We start from the raw sequence: 15,637 nt of genomic DNA, 5'->3' as shown, positions 1-15,637 counted from the left end.
ACCAATTTTCTGGAAATCGGGCCTTAATTATAGTTAAACTGCCAAAACAAGGAGACCTCTCAAACTGCAACAACTATATGGAGGGATGGCTCTCGGTCACAATGAAAGTACTAATCAGAATGATACTTAACAGATCCCTCTACTACGTAAAGAACAAGCATGTTTTAGAAAGGGAAGGTCATGTGCCGACCAGATATTTACTCGCAGACAAATGCAAATGCTAGAACAGAACAATGAATGGAACTCTACACGTAACATCAATTGTATCAATTATACGAAAGCCTTTGACAGTAGTGTTAACTGCCTTGCCTTAGAAAGAATTCCCAGTCATTATGAGACCCCAGATTTATAACTCATCTCCATCAATAAGATGCTGTACACAGACCTAAATGCCAGAGTGAACTGTGGACCAAACCTCTCAGAAGAGTTCAAACTGAAGACGGGAGTAAAACAGGGATATCTGCTCCCCCCTCTTCTCTTCACATTCTGCAATGACTGGATCATGCTAGAAACCGGCAACCACTATTAAAAGAATCAGTTGGACTTTAACAGAAATGATGGAAGACCTAGACTTTACAGATAACCTAGCACTGCTACCCCACCAACACTGTGACATACAAGCAAAATTAAACCAACCAGCTTGTTAGCTGCAGAACTGTAGCTCTCTGAAAAAATATTTTGACAGAAATATTGTTTCAGAGAGCTACAGTTCTGCAGCTACCAGCTTGTAAAAACAGCAGGAAAAATTGTACTGAAAATTAAAAACACAAAATCCAAGATCGTGAAGGTCAAACTAAATCAAATGAACCCATCACGCTAAATGGTATAAAAATTGAAGATGTATAGTAAGATCACCGCAGATGGGGACTCAGAGGCAGGTGTACCAGCTGGGATTTCTAAAGCCACCGGAGCATATACTGCACTGCGAAACATCTGGAGGTAAAGAAAGATCAGATAAACCTCATAAATTGTAAGTTGTAGACTAAGAAACGTAGAATATAGTAGTAGTAGTAGTAGTAGTAGTAGTAGTAGTTTTATTCAGGCAGAGCAATCATTTTTGTATAAAACATCATCAAAATATAAATAAATTAATAAATACACATGTCAATTGTATAAAACTTAGCATACCAGATGTTATCACAGTCATTTATTACAGTATTGTCATCACATACAAGATATTATCACAGCTGCATTGTGTACATATATATCACAGTCTACCTAGGATAACCCATTAGAGCAAAATTATCATGGCTTATTTCCAATGTTGTCCTTGAGAATTTAGAAATATACATGTATATCTGTCAATAAATAAAAAATATATTACAATTGGATGGCATGGACAGCAATGTGTAAATATTTTGGTATATGAATGATGTAGTGTGGCCTGAATATAGTAAGATCAATGTACAATTAAAAACTTTTTAAAATGAATAATAAAACGTGAATGAGGTTCAATTTCTATATACAAACTCCCTATTCTGACTTAACTTCAAATGGTGAAGAATTCCAGTCTATAATAGCATGATATAGTAAAGATTGGAACCTTTATAAGCCCCCACCCTTAGAACCATGAACTTGATTATAATTGGAACTCGCTCTAGATCTAGTAACATTGTTGTTTCTGACAAAATGCTCGTACAAGTATATCTTGGTGCAAGGTCATGAAAAATAGTAAAAACATGATTAAGGCTCAGTTGTCTAACTCTATCAGCTACACAGAGTGTGTTAACTGAATAAAAGATTTCGCAATTTATAGTGGCTCTAGGGCCTAGATTTTGGACGAACCTGATTGTTTTGTTATTTGATATCAATTTATTTGTAACATAAAAAGCCCCATCAAATGTTTAGAATCTAAGAATGGTTGAAAATATTGCGGGAGTGATTATAATTATACTCCCGCATTTGCACCATTACCAGAGATCCTCAAAGGTAAGCGTACATGAGATTTATTAATGTTATGAATTTATTCATTTCTGTTTTTCTTTCGATTCCTTTTAATTCACCAACCAGCACAAAGCACGGGATCCAACGGACACGTGACATGCGTCTTACTACATTTACCCATTTGCACACCCCTTCTCGCGATCTCGGAAAACCCTGGGTGATAAGACGAAGTACGTCTGAATTCCTAAATTTGATGAAATTCTTAGTGATTTGGACAAATTTTCAGAGGAAATTCAGTCATTTAAAAGACTTAGTAAGTGATTGTTATTATTATTCAAAACTAGGCCTATTAATTCTTTCTTGTTTTGTTTTGCTTTGATTTTTAATAGTATCCGTAAATGCTAAATATAGATGTAGGCCTATTTATAGATTAAAAAAACAACAACACCTATTCACATGATTGCACAAAGTTTGCAGATAAATTTTAATGTGGAAAATTTCCCTGTTAATAGCATCCAATAATACCTATCCACTAAATAACTTCCCTTTTGATGTAGTTTAAAAACAAGTTCACAAACCATCTGTCATCTAAAGAAGGTATCCGTTTCAAGAAGCAGTAACTTGAGTAAGATAAAATATTAGCTTATTTTACATGGTAGCCTATTTAGATTTACCGTGTTATAAATTTACTTTATCTGTATTTAAAATATTTCAAAGCAATTTGATAGATTTATTATTGAAGCACAAAGGCTGAATTCTACGTCAGCCATATTTGTTTATACATAAATGATATCAAGGGAAACACATTTTTAGTGATAAGTAACTTATTTTTATCCATTTCATACTCCTAAATTATGCATTTACTCTTGTATGTACAATTCACAGTTTGGTGAATTTCCTGTGTTTCATAATACTGTATATGTGCATGGTGACTTTGTGAGACTATTCATGTATTCAGTAGTGATGGGGCATCGGTTCACTTTCATAATCGATCATCGGTTAGAATCGGTTGCTGCTTCCGATGCGATTTTCCGATTATAATCGGATGTTACATTTTTACTATATAAAGCATAATCTTGCAGGTTATTTTTTAAAAAAAAATCTTCAATTATATATCAATTAGCTAATATCAATAACTCAATATGATGTTTTCTATGTTGTCTTGATGCTTTTGCACTTTCTATATAAGCACCTTATAGTTCATAATCACCTTAGCTTTGTGCTGGTTGGATAGTTGGATATATAACTAGCTCATAATTATGATGGATGCCATTGGAAGGTGAGATGCATATCCATATTGAATCTTACACGGAGATCAGAGACGGAAATTTAACTATATATTATTCAAAATTAAAACATAAAAAAGTACTAGTGCAGATTTGTTTTTTATTCAATACAAAGCATTACATTTCTTAAACAAATAGTTAACAGCTCTTTCTAGGAGAGAAATAGCAAGATAAACTAAACACCAGTATGATGTAAAACTCAGCATTTTAATCTAACTCATAATACCATTCAATCTCTCACCAAAATTTACTCATGTTTTTGCTCAAAAAAAATAAACAAATCTACATTATCTGCACTCAGCCTACTTCTCTTTTTTGACATCAAACCACCAGCAAGAGAAAATACTCTCTCTAATTCCGGAATGCGCTCTATGAGATGTGTGGATCCGATGATCGATTATGAAAAATAATAATCGATCATCGGAATCGGTAGCTTTTTTTCGTCGTTAATCGATGTTTTCTGATTATCAGTACAACACTAATGTATTGTGTACCTATACTAGAAAATAATCAATATTAGACATATCATTTTATCAGCATTTGAACATAGACATTATAGACTTTATATGTACATTAGATCATATTATTGGATTGTTTTTATGGAATTTATAGATTTAATTACTATTCTCACTATTTATATACAATAATTCCCAACATTTTGAACATATATTAACAATAACCTTCCAAAAGCATAAGGACTACCAACTTTTCCTCAAACCAGGGTTTGACATTTACTTTTTTGAGCACTAGACCAGTCGGGCTACTTCAAATGAGTTTTACTAGACCTGACTTTATATCCACTAGCCCTGACCAACTTTCCAGAAAAAAACCCTGATAGTTTCTCCATATTTAAATACTTCATGTTAATGACAAACATTTACTACGTAATTTATGAACTTGATAAACACTTTATTATAGTCAATTCAAATAAACTGTTTAAAATTAACATCGAGTAGATGTCGTAAAACATCACTACCGACCGCGACTTATTTATTAGAACTAAAAATAGAGATTATTCCACCACACGATTCAAGATTGGTAGTTTCTTGTTTATTATTTAACACGACCAGTCGGGACTAGTAAATCGACATTTTACCCGACCGGACCTATCATTTAGTAGACTCGGTCGGTCGGATGTGCCTTAGTGTCAAACCCTGCAAACCAATAATTAAGATGTTTGGCCTTATAACATAACCTTTAAATTGGGTCATGCTAATGTTAGCCATGTACTTGGTATGTCCAAAGGTTGTGGTTCAGCATGATTAACATATATACCTAAAAAGTTTACAGGTTTTTCACATGTACATTAGAATTAACTTGGACCTTATTCAGGCAGTTTTCTCTCACAAAAATTCCCACGATGGTGCCAGAATTTGAATATAATAGCTTTATTCAACTTTATGAAATTAGCATCCAAACGAGAATATTGGACAGTAACAGGATGTTTTATGTCATTAAATGAAACGGTTTTAGAAGTTTGTATAATGCCAACTTTATGATGTGCAATGCTATGTTGCATGATAAATTTGAGGTCGCAAAACAAGGCTATAGTTACAAAAATCAATAGTTGTGTGTGCGTGATTTTCAAACGTGGAAGAATTCATCATTGAAAACTTCCCAATATCCAAAAATTTCAATGATTTTTCCCATATCAATAGGGCATAAGGTTGCTTTTAAAATTGGTGTGAAAAACACTGTAAATGCATTAATTAAATGGTGGGTAATGCAGGGATTTTTTTTAGAGTATGTAGGGGGCCGAAATAAGGTCCCATTCCCAATGCTAAAAAGCAGGTAATTTCCCCAATATTTGCTTTGAAATTCCCAAACAATGAAACAAAATCAAGCAGAGTAGCCTATTTGTTCACAAATCTTCTTCACAGGCCCACAGATGACATTTTTGCTTCAAAATTGTTAAGTAAACTTAATATTCTGACCTCTGCTTATTTGAATGATGTAAACTTTGACCAAATTGAAAGTCAGAAGGAGTCCAATCACACCTAAGTGCACTCTGGACTGGTTTTCTCCCCACTTCTTTGTATGAAACATTTTTCCCAGTTTCAAGCAAATGTTGCTATTTTTCCCAATAGGAAAAGCCCAGGCCCTTGAAATCAAGATCTTCAAAAAACCCTGTAGTGGGGTTGTATGATTGTATATTATTCCTAGCTGTTTCTATTGCTTATTTCACTCTTAGTAAAAATATGAATGCTCTCTTTGAAAATCAGTCATTTTTGACATGCCCCAAGGGGGACAACAAACTGAATGGGCACACAACTACTGGTCATGCCTGACTTTAAGACCTTCAGCCATTTTTAGCATTTAAATTGAACTGACAACCGCCGCAGTGGTCTGGAAGTTAGAGTGTTCACCCTGCATGCGTAAAGCCGGGGTTCGAATAATAGCCGCAACAGACCAAAGTCATTAAAACAGGTAGTGACAGTTCCATCGCCAAACGCTCAGCATCAGGTGTGAATGTCACGGGTCCTTGGAGATGACCTTAAAAACGGATGTCCCGTGTAACAGTAGGTGTGACACGCTAGAGAACCCTCACTACTCAATGGCCGTAAGCGCCTAGCAAAGGCCTAAATTTGAAGTCCTTCACTGGTCTTGGTGACATCTCCATTCAGTGATTTTTTTAGGCCCATTTTGGGTCCGAATTTCGGCCCTTTCCCCTCCTAAAAATTGCCAATTTTTTCCCAATTTAGCTTGCATTTTCCCCAATAATAGAATTATGAAAGGAAAATGTATTTGAAAAAAATAAACATTCGATATGAATTATATAAGAGTTATGGGAATGGTGATTTGGATAGAATAGATGAAATTTTAGAAAGTCAAAGAAAATAAGACATGTAAAATAAAGATAATATAATTTTTGATATGATTTTAAAACTTATTTACGATAAAATTGATTTTTCCCAATTTGACTGAAATGTCGAATGTCGATAATTTTCCCCAATTCGAAAGCCACAGGACCCTTGTTAAAAATGTAGAAAAATCACTGCCATTATATATATGAATGAAAAATTCTTGAGAGAGACGTTAAACAATTAAGACACACTCAATTAATCAATCAAATGAACTGACTGATTTTTTGATACACGTCATTGGTACATCATGTGTATATGTATATAGACCAGTGTTACTCATTCTGTCTTATATATATGTTTTTCAGGTATAAAAAGGAGACATACATGTACTGTTATAAGCATGTAGTATAAGCTACACACATTTATCAGGAATATATTGAAGGAACATAAGGAGTCACCTTGGGTTATTGTATTGGCTGCAGTGTTGAAAAGAAAAGAAAACCCAATCTTTATACATATAAAAAGAGAATTCTTAAAATGGATGACTTAGAAGTAGACTGTTGTCCAGTCCAACACGGTCCTGTTTCAGTTGGTGAGTTTCCTTAATTGTTAATGTCAAAATATAATTCAAATTGCCTCCCTCATTGGAAAGGGGGGGGGGGGTCATCAGTTACACCCATATCTAATCAGGACAGTTTGCTGTACCCTGTGTCAGATACACTGAGGAGGGGCTGGAAGGATGGTGTAAAATTTTGTTTCATTGTCATTCCTGTGCACCCCTGATTAGCTATATATAGATATGTAACAAAGTAACCCCAAATAACAAATATCTGTTGTAATTAATCCAACAAATTTTATTTCCTATATGTACATGTATATATGACTTGGTGTAACCAGTCTTGAGATTATCAAATGAATGCTTGAGATGGTAATCATGGTAATGGGGTTATTTTAGTTTTAAGTGTGTGTGCATGGACGTGTTTTATATAATACAATTCTACATTTTGTAATTCTCAGCTTTTTGTTACATTTTCCATTCCTCAGTTCACCTTTCAATTTCATTCAGTTAGTTACTTTATATATATATAACAGAAGTTACAACATTGATTTGTGCAAATGAAAACTCAATTGATTTTAAAAAGATAAAAAGTTTACCAATTTGTAATCACAAAATAAAGACAACTGTGGTTTAAAAAGAGTTGTCATTCTTTGTGCACACTATAGAATACAAGTTAAGCACACAGAGTAAAATAGTTAAACAGTTAACATTTGCCAGATATTTAAATTAATTGATACAGTGTACTGATTTCTGTAATTTTAGATTATACCACTATGGAGATAAAAAGAAACTCTAGGCTAGATGCTAGAGTGGTACAGGCACCTAACTACATGCGTATCGGTGATCAGAGTATGCAATTCCATCCTCGGCAATATCACAAACCCACGTATCATTCACAACAGTCGTTAGAAATTGATGGTGATGTGATGAGCATGGAAGAAGATTCCCCCCATTTGGTCAATGATGACAGCAGGTTTTTGTCTGAGGGGGTGAAGCCATACATTGAACCAGCCAGTCTTTCCTTTGGACCCTACAACTCGGGGATCAAAGCCAAGACTAACACATCACGAAGGTAAGATACATTGTTAAACTATACTCCATACATATTTACATGTATCCAACGGAGTGGTGCTATTGAAGAAACATATATAATTATATGTATATACCAGTAACCATTTTAAAACCTGCCTTCTGTTATGTCTTGTGAAGCCCAAAAGGTTTCTCATTTTAAAATTTGATTATGCACTGGCCCACTTCATAGCCGAGTAATGTTTTTGTGATGTTTGTAAAGTAATTATATGCATCTGAGATGAGCAGGAAATTTATGATATGACACCACTTGCTGTACACATGAGCAGGAAATTTATGATATGACACCACTTGCTGTACACCATGATGATGCAATGGCCCAGAAACAAGGTTCTCCTGAATCCTCGATCATGTCATGCCGTCCAAAATTTTGCAACTTTGGATATGTTTGTTGTCATTCTAGTTTTTTAATTTTTACATTCACTGCAGCAATATGTAGGTTTTTTTTTTTCTCTATAGACCACAGGAGGTCCCCTACATCGACATACCCAGTTCTGTCTTCCACGACACAGAATATAAAATGGACCATCGAAAGAGAGGTATAGCCCTCATCATCAACAACATGAACTACGCTGATGTCCGACAGAGACCCGAGCGAGAGGAATCAATCCACGATGCCTCGGCCATGGAAAATCTGTTGGAGCATCTGATGTTTACACCTGTAACCCAAAGAATGGGTCACAAGAATATGGTGGTCAATGATGTGTCCTCAAAGCGGTTGGAGGAACTAATTCAAGATGGTATAGAAATGCAGCACAACCTATATTGTTTATACATTCCTTGTGGCAAGACCTTTCATGTGATCCGATGGTGTGTGATCTTGTGACCTTGACCTGGAAGTTTGACCTACTTTTAATAAAAATCTTACATATTCAATATGTCTTTGTCTAGAACTATCTGAGGTAAATCTTTCATATCTAAGACTTGTGTATGAATTTCTTATGGCAAGACCTTTCATTTCATATCATGTTGTTTGACCTTGTGACCTTGACCTCTGAGTTTGACCTACTTTTAAGAAAACAAAACCTATTAAACATATCAGGAACAATTTTACATGTAGGTAGGGTTTTCATATTTTGTATAGAGGTTCTTTAAGCCAAGACTTTGTGACACAATGGTGTTTTAATCTTTTGACTTGGGAGTTTTACAATGTAACTACTTAAAAAACTCTGATATATTTAATATTTCCTGAACAAAATAGGGCTTTCATATTTTGTATATAGATTCTTTATGGCAAGACACCTTATAATACTTTGGTGTTGACCTTGAACAACGGCAGGACCAAGGTGGTTCAGGTGAGCGAGGTCACCTGACCTATTGTACATGTAATTGGTCAGCATCCGTTGTCAACAATTGAACATCCTTATCTTCTTGATAGCTACCATTCCAAATCTTTTCAAATTTGGTATGAAGCATCTTTGGGACAAGGGGGACAGAAATAACCAATAAGTGACCAACTTCAGTCTATTCGAAAGTTTTTTGGACCACACAGGACATTCGGTCCTGTGTAATCAATGAACACACCGGACCGAACCAAATTTTATCAGACCGAAAAACCTAATGTAAAAAAAGAGAAACACGTGAAAATGCAAAACCAAGGAAATCTTATTTATTATACTAGTAATACTATACCAGGGATCCTTCCCGCATAATACTTTAGACGGTCCATGCGGTTTAATCACATTCATTTACGTATTTGGATTTGTGTGATATTTTTTACTTATAACAAACATTTTTAAATTGACTCCGTGTCAAAATAATAAAGCTTAAAACCGAATACTGAGACATCGGACATTCCGGTCCGGTGTAAAAAATGACACATCGGACCTGAAGCACTGCACATCGGTCAGGTCCGACGGTCCGATGTCTTTCGCATAGACTGCAACTTTCAAAAATCTTCAGCTCAAATAAAAGATATGACACCTGTCCCCTCACCCTTCCCAACACCCCTCAAGAAAAATGATAATACAAATATAATCTTTGGAACCCACAGTTTTCTCTCTGTTAAACTGCATTCAACATTCAACACAGTTTAACAGAGAGAAAACTCGTTGGTTCCGACGATAAGATATAATTGGATGTGATTATTATTCTTTGTTTACATTGTCCTATTGCGTTTAACCCTATCTAACTTGTTTTATTTTAGTTACCAACCCTGCGCTGAATGACTTCAGTGACTGTGATTGTTTCCTTATGGTTGTCCTTAGTTACGGAATAGATGGCAGTATAATGTGTTGTGAGGGAGAAAGGGACAAGCTGATCCCGGTGGAAGAAGTCGTTGCACAGTTCAAAGCTGATAAATGCCCCTCCTTGGCCATGAAACCAAAACTATTTTTCATGCAGGTAAATTAATGCATGCAAACTTAATTGGACAAGCAAAAAATGAGAATTTAGATTTATTTGCTTGATATTTGAATTTAAGTTGTAATAAGATGTGTGTGGTTTGTAAATTGTAAAATATCTCTTCCAAATAACTTTGAGGAATATTTGATGGGTGCTAAATTTTTCTTTTTATAGTGTTTTACCGCTATTTCCCATTCAAAAAATTTTCATTCATTTAGAGGCCAAATTTTAAATGCATTAATTATTACATGTGTCTTTTGAAAAAGTTATCAGACAAAATAACAAGGTTTGCATATTTTAAAAGGTGTCCGATAATTTTTAAAGAAAATAAAAGATTTGTAATATTTATCACAACATAATATTTATCTTTTGTCATACAAAATATTTAGCGTGTGCATAGTGGTTAAGAATATGATAATGATGTAATTTTCAAAATAGTCTGTACTTTATATCACAAAGTGTAATATCCTTGTAACCATTTTGTCATATTTTCCTTCAAAACAACCATAATTTAGGACATTTTCAAAATTGTGTATAGAGTGCAACTGTTGATTGCAAATTCTTTTTTTAAAAATACATGTATATATCAAAATGCAACATTTTCTCATTAAATCATTGCATGCCGTTTTTTCCTTTCTGTTAAGGATTAGCTAATAAAAGCTTTTGTCTTCACATTATGCTTAAGATCTGAAGATAAACACAAAGATTTGTTCACAATGGAAAATGAATGACCCTTTTACGTATGGAGTGAACCAAGTCCTTTACTGCATTACTTTTACTTTTACATGAGCTACATGTATGTGCGATTTTGGTCACAAATGGTCCTTTGACAATTTTAAAAGCATTTTTTAATCATATATATACACACACACATATATATAAAAGCACGAAAACCCAACAACACCCTACTTTCTTAAAGTGTCGGATCTGAGAAGATACAAGGCCAGTAAAGAAATTTATAAAAGCACTGAAAAGGCCACGACACTGTTGGTTATTTAAAACTCAAATTTTCGACACAAACAGCGTCTTTATCAATGTCTCTTGATAAAGACGCGGTTTGCATCGAAAATTTGAGTTTTAAATAACCAAGTGTCGTGGCCTTTTCAGTGCTTATATATATATATATATATATATATAACGTTTAACTCTATATGTATAATTATTTAGTTGTGTCCAGCTTTTACATACAACATAGCTGACTCGGTTGGGAGAAGTGGTCCTACATCGATGGAACCTGAGGTCCGTAAGATTCCAACAGATTCCGATATCTTGGTTCAAATCTCTACTCTGCCAGGTATTTATCCCATCACATGTATGACCATTAAAGAATATGCAAATGTTTATATGATCATCATAGATTAAGCAAGCATATATACATGACCATCAGAGAATATGAGTAGAAGAATTTTGTGTCCACCATCTGTAGAGTTTCGTGTCAGAATGTGTCTCGTATATTACAGAGTTGGCAGGGAGAAACTTTCTATTACTCATAGTCATATGTCAAAGACATAATCTGTATTTTTAGGTCACCTGAGTCACTCAGGTGACCTACATTACTATTGGTCTGTCACTGTGTCAGTTATCGTGTGTTGTACGGTAATAATTTAAGGTTTTTGCTTCATAACTACCATTCCAATTCTCTTCAAATTTGGTATAAAGCATCTTTGGGACAAGGATGACATAAATTGAAAATATCTGGATTCCTGCACCCCTGGGGCCTCAGTGACTTGGTAAAAATTGACCAATTTTCAAAAATCTTTTCTCTGTAGAACCACATATCAATCTGTAAGGAATACTAATTGCATTGTCATGTAAAGCAGGAAGCCCTCTACCAAACTTGTAAATTTCATGATCCCCAGACTAGAGGTTTTGACTCCAGGATGGGGCCAAACTTGGCATATAGTGTTGATGTGTAAAACATTTAAATAACATCTTCAATGTTATTGGTACTAATTTGGAAGTAAATGGATATTTAGAAAGAACAAGTACATGTACAGGGACTTTTTAGGGTCTGTAGGGGGTCATAATAAGATCCCATTCCCAGTTCTAAAAAGCAGGTATTTTTCCCAATTTTTGCTTTGAAATTCCCAAACATGAAATCAAATCAAAGCAGGGTAGCCTTATTGTTCATATGTCTTCTTCACAGGCCCACAGATTGCAATTTTGCTTCAAAATTGTCAAGTAATTTAGTAAACTTAATTTTTTGGCCTCTGCTTATTTGAATGAGGTAAGCTTTGACCAAACTGAAAGTCAGAAGGAGTCCAATTGTACCTTAATACACTATGGTTTGGTATTCTCCCATCTTCTTTGCATGAGACATTTTCCCAATTTCAAGCAAATGTTGCTATTTTTCCCATTTGGAAAGTCCCAGGCCCTTGAAATCAAGATCTTAAAAAAAAAACCTGAATTGTAGCCTTTTACTAAAATTGTAAATTTCATAATCACAATGGGGCCAGAGCGAAGCGCTGGTGGGGTTCCAGGGGGAGAAGCCCCTGGAATCTCCTGGATTTTTCAGATTTTATAGTGCTTGAAATCCATCTACTATGTTGTCATTTTTACTATTTTCTGTCATTTCTAATATGACTGTATCTTGTTTTTAAACGTCTCTCTCGAGAATTTTTCAAGAGACCATGATTTACGGTATTTGAAAATTTGGGAGAGGGACACACCGGCTGCACCCCCTTCAATCCACCGCTGGTCATATTTGTTATTAAAAAATTTTAATGTAATACACTGTATATAGTTTGTAAAGTCTTCCATCAGTATGACATAAACATTCGGGGGCATTTGTGTATTAAGAACACTTTTTTTTTTATACTGCTGTTGAATATTAGAATTTAGCTGAAATATGCAGAATAGGAAAATTATTATACATGTAGATTTCATAGTTCTTGGGGCTAGTGATACTTTTAACTCAGGTGACCAATAAGGCCTGTGGGCCTCATGTTGTCATTAAAATACCAAGGGGATACTTTTCTTTGAGGTGCCCTGTTGTATATACACTCTTATTTGCCTTGCCTACTTTCAGAAGAGAAATTTAAAAATAAATTCATCAGAAATATATATTGTATATATTTTGTATGTACATGTACACTCTTATTTGCCTTGCCAATTTTCAGAGGAGAAATTTGAAAATAAATTCATCTGATATATATTCAGACATGGGTATTACCAATAGCTTGATGACTTTGCAGGTACTTATGGCTGGTACGAAGATGACAACGCCCTCTCTTGGTACATTCAGGGCTTAAAGGACACGCTTCAGAAAAACTGTTATGACCCTTTACGGCAGGGTCAAAGGTCACGGGAAATTAATGACATTCTCCTCCATGTAAACAGATTGTACATCAGTAAGCTGAGAGAGCAAGGCATCTGTCCTAGTAGACACTACTCAGCACCCGCCATCACATCAACTCTGACAAAGGACTTGTATTTTCTGCCTAAGGGAATCGAAGCTACGTGACAATACTGAAGAATTCCAAACAAGATTTGAGCTGTACAGGGACAATGGATTTCTAAACTTATTCATAAAACTTGACAATATATATATATATATATATATTTGTGTGTGTATATACATGTGTACACTGTGTATATATATTGAAACTGATATATGTAAATACATATCCACCTAACATTATAGAAGCATACCGTATATACTCGCCTATAAGTCGGTTCGCCTATAAGTCGACTGTATAGTTACATGTATAAGGTTATTTTAGAGGGAATTGCCATTGACCCATTTGTGAGTTGGTCCAACTTTTTTCAAGAATCGGTTGACAATTTTAAATCAATGAACTGATGTTTTTACCTGTGTTTCAAATAATATTTTGAAAAATGCGCCAATATTTGATATATTTTTCCAACAAATCAATTTCATATCAATACTCTTATGTATTTATTTGTGTTCCAATAATGTTTTGGGATATTCATCGATATTTCATCTTTTATTCTCAACAAATTAATCAGTTACTATTTTGTTTATTTCATCCATTTTTTTGTTGTTTAAAAAATACTAGGCTATACATTACACCATCCAAAAAACCAATCTTCTTAGGACACTCCTTTAAGTCGGATCGAGAGTTTGGACCAAAATTTAACTCCCTAAAATCCGACTTATAGGTGAGTATATACGGTATTCCAAATGCAGTCTGCAATACGTAACTATACATTTATATATTAAACACAGGGGTCCCGAACTCTGTGATACCATGAAGAAAATTCTTTCTTTGATCACCGATAATTATGTAAATGAAAATATTCATTTCATACCCCCCCCCCCCTTTGGTATTAGATGGGAATATGGAGAGTAATGATTAGTATATTTACATGAAGTCAGATATTGCTTGAAAATTTTGAGTTATTTTCAAAATGGTTGTGTTAGTTGACAAAATATTTCATAATATACTTGTTATTTCCTCTTAATTAAATTTTACGACTAAAACGTACAAAATGTAGCATCAGGTGATTTAATAGAATGCGTATCACAAAAACACAGTGATAAAGATACAGCATCAATGAACACACCTCAGTGATATTGAATGCGAGGTTGCATCATAGGGCCTCGAAGGCCCGGACAAGCTGGAAAGCATCTCTTATTTAGTTATTTTGAATATCTATAACTCGTCACTCTGTGTTCTCCTAGAAATACACCAAAAAGCAAGTGATAATGTTATTTTGTCAAAAACAGTATATACAGTTGGAAATATACGTAGAATCCTCAGATTGTAGTGTCGGTCCTTCAAGGCCCGAACCTCCTTAATTACATGTAGTTTTAAAAGATAATGTAATAATTTCCATTTTTATTTTTTAGTCAGTTTATATAAGAATACACAGAAACAAGTATTCAAGGAAATGTTAATGAGGATGAATATATTTTGAAGCTTGATATCGAAACTAGCAAATTTGAACCCTATTTTATTCCAAATATTAAATGTTACTAAATAACATATATACTTTCTTTATACGAAGACATAGAACAGTTTTATGTTCTTCGTTTTCTTAATTACGTTATTATATGAAAATATTATCTATTCTTTTCGCACAACATTAACTCTGATTGGCAAATCATAGTTATTGTGATTGAAACTGACAATGATATACGACTTGCATAGTAATTTTTTTTTCATTTGTGTTACACAGAAACTTGCGGTTAAGTCAACATACACTGCAGTACAGATTATAATATTTTCGGAAGGGCATGGACATGAGGAATGGGAATATTATTGAAAATTTGAATTAATTCCAATATTTGGGTACATGTATAATATTTTTTCCAGAATAGGCTTCGTTTTGGAGAAACCACTGGTGATCAAGCACAGAATATATGGTACATGTGATAACAATTCGAAAGATTCTTAACATTGACGACAGTTGCGATACGGAACCTCCGCTTTTAAGGCCATATCCGAAAGACCTGCGATTCTCGCTTTTAAAGTGCCGAGCGTTTAGCGAAGGAGCTAATGAACATACAGGTCTGAATGTGTGGTACATCACCAACAGGTGGTTGCTTCTCGTTATGAGTAAAAAATTATCGCGACGGGACGTAAAAACAAATATGTTGTTCATGAAATATATCCCAGTGACCTCCAAATGAAAGATACCGTGGAGTCGTCCATATTTGCTTCATATTTATGCCCCCCCCCCCCCCCTTCAAAGAAGAGGGGCATATT

General features: G+C 34.4%; 1 protein-coding gene across 2 annotated transcripts; it reads left to right on the top strand.

Moving 5' to 3' along the window:
• Positions 1-2,035: 2,035 nt before the first annotated feature.
• LOC125666892 (caspase-3-like) lies at positions 2,036-14,418 on the top strand. Of its 2 annotated transcripts, XM_048900218.2 has the most exons (7): positions 2,036-2,197; positions 6,340-6,566; positions 7,296-7,605; positions 8,082-8,362; positions 9,769-9,965; positions 11,133-11,259; positions 13,160-14,418. In XM_048900218.2, the coding sequence occupies exons 2-7, from the start codon at positions 6,512-6,514 to the stop codon at positions 13,426-13,428; spliced, it is 1,239 nt and encodes a 412-aa protein (XP_048756175.2). In that variant the 5' UTR covers positions 2,036-2,197; positions 6,340-6,511; the 3' UTR covers positions 13,429-14,418. The 2 variants fall into 2 exon arrangements, with proteins under 2 accessions (XP_048756175.2, XP_048756176.2); XM_048900219.2 differs by lacking the exon at positions 6,340-6,566 and having other exon boundaries at positions 2,045-2,197.
• The last annotated feature ends 1,219 nt before the right edge of the window (positions 14,419-15,637 follow it).

This window comes from Ostrea edulis, chromosome 10 (assembly GCF_947568905.1).
Source record: "Ostrea edulis chromosome 10, xbOstEdul1.1, whole genome shotgun sequence".
Lineage (NCBI taxonomy): Eukaryota > Metazoa > Mollusca > Bivalvia > Ostreida > Ostreidae > Ostrea > Ostrea edulis.
Note: the sequence above shows the minus strand (reverse complement) of the source record. Positions and strands in the feature narration are given on the sequence as shown.

Bases quoted from the DNA above. Each gene is read 5' to 3' on its own strand.
- LOC125666892 (XM_048900218.2), top strand. From the start codon at position 6,512: ATGGATGACTTAGAAGTAGACTGTTGTCCAGTCCAACACGGTCCTGTT. The intron at 6,567-7,295 runs GTGAGTTTCCTT...CTGTAATTTTAG, and splicing joins ACACGGTCCTGTTTCAGTTG to ATTATACCACTATGGAGATA. The intron at 8,363-9,768 runs GTATAGAAATGC...GTTTTATTTTAG, and splicing joins GGAGGAACTAATTCAAGATG to TTACCAACCCTGCGCTGAAT.